The 5,545-nt window shown below is 38.3% G+C and overlaps 1 protein-coding gene and 1 long non-coding RNA gene across 2 annotated transcripts; one reads left to right on the forward strand and one right to left on the reverse strand.

Annotated features, from left to right (window-relative positions):
• LOC109722657 (N-alpha-acetyltransferase MAK3-like) lies at positions 330-3,776 on the reverse strand. The gene is made up of 4 exons (XM_020250760.1): positions 3,424-3,776; positions 3,173-3,293; positions 2,050-2,105; positions 330-846 (listed from the first exon to the last, which is right to left on the reverse strand). The coding sequence occupies exons 1-4, from the start codon at positions 3,571-3,573 to the stop codon at positions 619-621; spliced, it is 555 nt and encodes a 184-aa protein (XP_020106349.1). The 5' UTR covers positions 3,574-3,776; the 3' UTR covers positions 330-618.
• On the forward strand, positions 3,559-5,335 carry LOC109722658. Its single transcript, XR_002219513.1, has 2 exons — positions 3,559-3,611; positions 5,016-5,335. It is a non-coding gene; the product is annotated as an uncharacterized LOC109722658 (long non-coding RNA).

Genomic DNA, 5,545 nt, shown 5'->3' on the forward strand with positions numbered 1-5,545 from the left:
TTATATCATCAATTGTTATTATATATGGTGCAGACTCTTTTTTCCTTAAAATATATGAATTATCAATAAAAAGTTTACTAACTTTCCTTCATAAGAAAAATATAACAATAGTTTATCAAAATTAATATTTTATATATAATTAATATATATATTATTATATTTAATAATATTATATTTTATTAGTGATGTCCATGCCGTGCCAGTGTCCTAATTTTTTAAAAGCTGTCGAGTCGTCACATCCGAGTCGTGTTGTATCTCGTGTTCCGTATAAGTGTCCGTGACGCTTAGTCTTTAACAACAAGTTATTAGAAAACAATTTTAGCTCACAATAAATACATAATCTTTTCCTTTCAAAAAAAAACAGAAAAAACAGTTGTTCGCTGCACTGCAGAAAAAATGTACACTGTCACAAGACAATTATACACACCAAAATTAACTAAACATAGAACAATCAAAACGACCATCCACCACAGCCCTTTTAACCTGAATGTGGGATCAATGCTAAATTAGGGAATCATTCACTTTAAGACTTCTATAGATACAAATTGCAAGCATCCAAATCATAACTTCGCTGTGAAACACGAGGACCAAAAGGGTCGAATTTTAAATTACCTTCAATCAAATGTAAATTGGAGAGGATTCCGCCGAGTTCTCGGCGTGTTGTTTATGCCTTCCATCTTTGTTTGCAGAAAGCAGCGCAGGGTCGGGGCGGGGGAAGAGTAGCTTCAGGCGGAAAGCATCGACACCATTCAAGTAGTATCTATACAACCTCTTAGCTCGAATGAACCCTAGGCGCCCATATAGTGCTAGGGCGCCCTTGTTTGTGACTTCTGCTTCCAGTGTTACCTGTATATAAGCAGTGAAGCAATGCAAAAACATGGACATTAGAAATAATCACGAACCACAAGTTTCAAATTTCTATAGCTACCTTGATGGTACATAACTAGTGCTACCCTAAACAAGGTGTAATTTCCACTGAATTCTGAGCAAAGTTAAGAGCCTCTTTGGCCCTAACAGAGTAGAGTTGTTTGAAGAAAACACTAACACTCGCAACTTTTTCATCGGAATTCCTCGGACAATTTTCTCCGCAGGGGAAGCACAAACTCTATCTTGGGCTTCTAGTTTTGGGGACCAGAAGTTTACTTGAGCTTCCCAGCATAGCAAAAGTTCCACTGTTTTTGTTTGTCAAGGGCTTAGCTGCTGAATCTAAGAATAAGAAGCTACTCGACAAGCCAGCCAAACAGGCGCTCACAAGCCACAGCTAAAATGCCATAGATATTTAGAGATATCTACTCCTACCAATATCAATCACGCTGGTGATATTCTTTTCATTTACGAAAATAAAGAGAAAAATCTATGAATAATAGGAAGCAAACCAAAAGAGACTTTTACCAAATAATGTTAGAGAAACTTGCTAATATCTTTTGGTAAAATGCAACTCATATGACTATGGCAATAAGCACTTCATATAAGGCCAAAATAAAGTACGAGAGCAGTCAAGAGCAGTCAAATAGCCACGCTGCTCTCAAACAGAGGTTAGGTACAGCGTCGCGTTTAGGCGAAGAAAAGAAGGCAAAATGGAAATAATTAATATTTTAATTGTGAATTGCACGAACTATAATAGATTACGAGATCTCAAAGTGAAGCTCAGGCCTATCACGTTCCTCTTCTTCCTTGTTCTCGAACTTCGTCTGTGTCCTTTACAAGTCTCTGTTCTTATCCACATATGTTTGTTTCCAACTAAACTTATCTTCCGAAGACAGCAGCAGGTTTCACAAGTCCCCTTCACATAACAGGATCCCCAATCATTGGCTTCCTCACTTTCCAACTCGAACACTTTCTCTACTTGAAGTTTCACATTCTAGAGTTATTCCACTAGCCAAGTAATAAGTTAAGGGAAGTCATATTATTCACCATCACCAGCAAACTGACCAAAAGGAGTTGTTACAGAGTAAATTTTGCTTCTTTGACCTTTTAAACAACAAGAAAATCATCGCACATGTTAAGTAATTACTTGAATCAGTTTACTTGCATAAGTTCAGTTATTACCTCCTCACAACCAGATTCCATCATCACTCTAATAGATCTGGTAACAAGTTCAGTAGCTGCAGCATCAAGAAATGAAGGATAAGATTCCATGTTGTTCGGCCACAAATTGAGAGAGAGAGAGAGTGAGAGAGAGAGAGAGAGAGAATTTAATCAAGAAAATTGGTTAGAATATAATAATGATACTAAGAACAATGACTGTCTACTTAGACTCTATTTTCTTCCTATGTTATATCCAGTAAGCATAATTCGAAGAATATCGAGAAGGAGTTGGATGAAGGTAGAATCTCAAAGAGAAAAAAACAAAAAACAGAAAGCACGGAGAAGTGATAAATAGATACTCTAAGCATATAGCACCTGGCACTAAAAAACCATCTACCCTGTGCTCACTACGAACGAATCTTACGCAAAAATTTGATGGCTCTGGTGCGATTCAACACCTAATGTTTTTATTCATACCTTATAAACTCTTTCATGTTAAAGTTGTTATTCATATTATGTCGCCAACACATCTTTACGAAAAGAGCGATTGAGCAAGGCTACCTAACATTGAGAAGCACTTTGAAGAGAATGACTAGATGAAAAGGAGGGACGAAATGAACAACACCAAAGTCTCTAAAAATTTGCTCAAGTTTCACCAAACTTCGATACATTGCATAAGAGGCTTGAACATCTAAAATGTTCCAATCTTAGTCCCGTCGTTAGCTTCTGTAACCCAGAGAGACAGAAATCAAATGCAACAAGCCAAGTAACTATTCCTAAGCTGGTTAATTGTGCGCATGCGCCAAAAATCCCAATATAGAAACCCTAAAATCCAAGGACTTTAGAATTTGTATATTCGGAGTCGTTCTACATTTTCCGTAACTAAAAGGGATTAGGAATACTGACCGGACATGTCAAAACAAATTTAGATGACGAAAACCGACAATGTGTGAACAATGATTGCATTTGCATTCGCCTTTTAAAAGTTAAAACCCCCTAATACAACAAATCATTGCTTAGCAAAAGATATCACCTTTCCAACAATTATAAGCGATTCATCATAATATTTGAAAATTCTAACAAATTTTAGAGGAATTGTGCGGGAAAATGAAGGGATCTTTAAGGAGGTGAGATTAGTGCATACCGATTCCTCGGCCTCGGTAGGATTTGATGACGACGAGCATGGCGATGTAGCCTCGGAAGGTGCCGCGATGATCCCCCATCTTGCACACCACCGTGCCCACGCACTTCCCCTTGTGGAACGCCTACGATTTCGCCACATGCACAAAAGCCTAGGAATCAAAAACCCTAACAGCATTGGGAGAGATCGGGGAGAGATCGAGCTAGGGTTTCTAGGGAGAGAGAGAGAGAGAGAGAGGGAGGGAGGGGTCGTACGAGGAAGGTGAGGTGAGGCCACAGGTAGACGAAGTAGCGGTAGGTGAAGATGGAGTAGGGCTCGCTGAGCTCGTCGTCGACGAGGGACATGACGAGGGGGAGGTGGTGCTCCCCCCCGTAGCTCACGTACTCGATCTCCGCCGCCGCCATCGCCGCGCCGCCCCTCTCGCCGAACCACTCTCCAACAGGTGTGTTCGCGTTGCTTCTTCTTAGGGCAAATTGCACTGCAAGTACCTCAACTTTCGCGGGATTTCAGTTTAGTCCTTCGACTTTTTACTTCCTTCCTCCCCGAAAAAGTATGGAAAAAAAATTTTCCGAGAAAGAAAACTTTCAGGAAAAGTTCCTTTTCCAATTTTTCGATAATTTGATTTTATGAAAAAACTAAATTTTTTGAATATTTATTCTCCAATTCATGATAAATTAATATTTTTTTTTATGAAAAACAAAAATGTTAGTTTTATGAAAAATGAAGTTTTCTGAAAAAAAAAAAAAAAAAAAAAACTAGTTTGTCTTAAAACTGAACAGACGAAAAAAATGAAAAAGAAATTTTTCATGAAAAACTTTTCTCGAATATTTTCTTCTATGTTTTTCCTACGTGCCAAACAGCCCCTTCTTAAGCCCCGTTCTCAGAAGAATTTTACTCTATTTTGTTCAAAATTAATATATGAGAACCCAGTTAGTCCTATATATAAAATATAATAGGATTAAAAACTCTTATTCCGCTATATATAGCATTTTAAGCGGTGGATAAGTCTAAGAGCGTGTTTGGTTTAAATTATGTAATATTACAGAGTATTTCGATATATCCAGATATTTTGAATTTTTAAATGAGATTACTACTGATACTGCATTAGCTCGTTTGGTTTAATACAGCAATTTAACGCTTGATTGCAGTATTTATAGCATTACTATAGTTCTGTCTATAAAATTCGGTAATCTAGACAATAAAATATAGTCTATTCCAAAATTGTCCTCAGTCATATTTTGCAAAATTTTTTTATTGTTTATAAATAATATTTTTTTACTAAATTTTATTTTAAATAATTTAATTTTTTTAAAATTTTAAATTTTAAATTTTAAATTTGAACAAAAATTGTAGTGTTCCTGGTGTTCTGCAACCCGTGGGTCTCAGCATTTAAAGCTTGTCGACACATTTGAAGAGTGCCGGGACAAGTCAGAGTCGTTTTGGCGCAAAATGGACGCAAAACGGACTCAGTGCGACGCGAGAGCAGAGTTTTGACATTGGAATCTGCAAAGTGCAGGTTTTCAGTGTTGAGTACCGATACCAGGCAGAGGAGTACTGGTACCCCAGTGGAATTACAGAATTGATACTCTCGGGTTGCGTCAATCTGATGCTGAGTACCCATACGGCATCATGTTGGTACCGGTACCCTGTATGTGAGCTTGCGGGCTGAGAGACAGAGTACCGGTAACCAAATTAGATACCAGTACTCCAGCTAGATTTGTGAGTTGATGAGGGGCCTTTTGGTCATTTGAAGTGGCGTTAATCTCAACCTTATCCCACCTCTTTATATATGTGTAGATTGACAGAGAATGAACATTTGATTGATGCTTCCTCTCTCTCTCTCTAGTTTTTGAACGTGCTCATGGTGGTGGTCGCGGCTCGAGTTCGAGTGATTTTCGACGTCGATTCGGAGGGTCGTTCGAGCGTGTGCGCGTCACGGTTGCGCCGTTGGAGATCCGGCGAGCGCGTGGTTTTCTCTTCTTTTGACTTCTCGCCGTGGTTGGTCGAGCTTTACGAGGTGGATTAATATTTACCGAAATCGTCGGAACTCCTCATAAGTTTTAGCATCTTCGACATGTATCATTGGTTTATTTCCTTGTTAGTACTCGAATTCATGGATTAGAGTATAAAATCTGAATTTGAAGTTAAGCTAGAATTATAATTTTACATGTTGGACTTGGAATTGACTTAGGAGAAAACTATTGAACCCTACACTGTCATTTCTGAAAATTACCAAATTTAGTTTTACGAGTTGTGGTTCGTTTGTATCGCCGATGTTCGTATGCGGTGGATATCCAGATTAGTGTAGGATGAGTTTACGCTCGTGCTGGGATGCCGAACTTATTTTACAGTAGTGTGTAGACTGTTTTGGACTGT

This window comes from Ananas comosus, linkage group 17 (genome assembly GCF_001540865.1).
Source record: "Ananas comosus cultivar F153 linkage group 17, ASM154086v1, whole genome shotgun sequence".
Lineage (NCBI taxonomy): Eukaryota > Viridiplantae > Streptophyta > Magnoliopsida > Poales > Bromeliaceae > Ananas > Ananas comosus.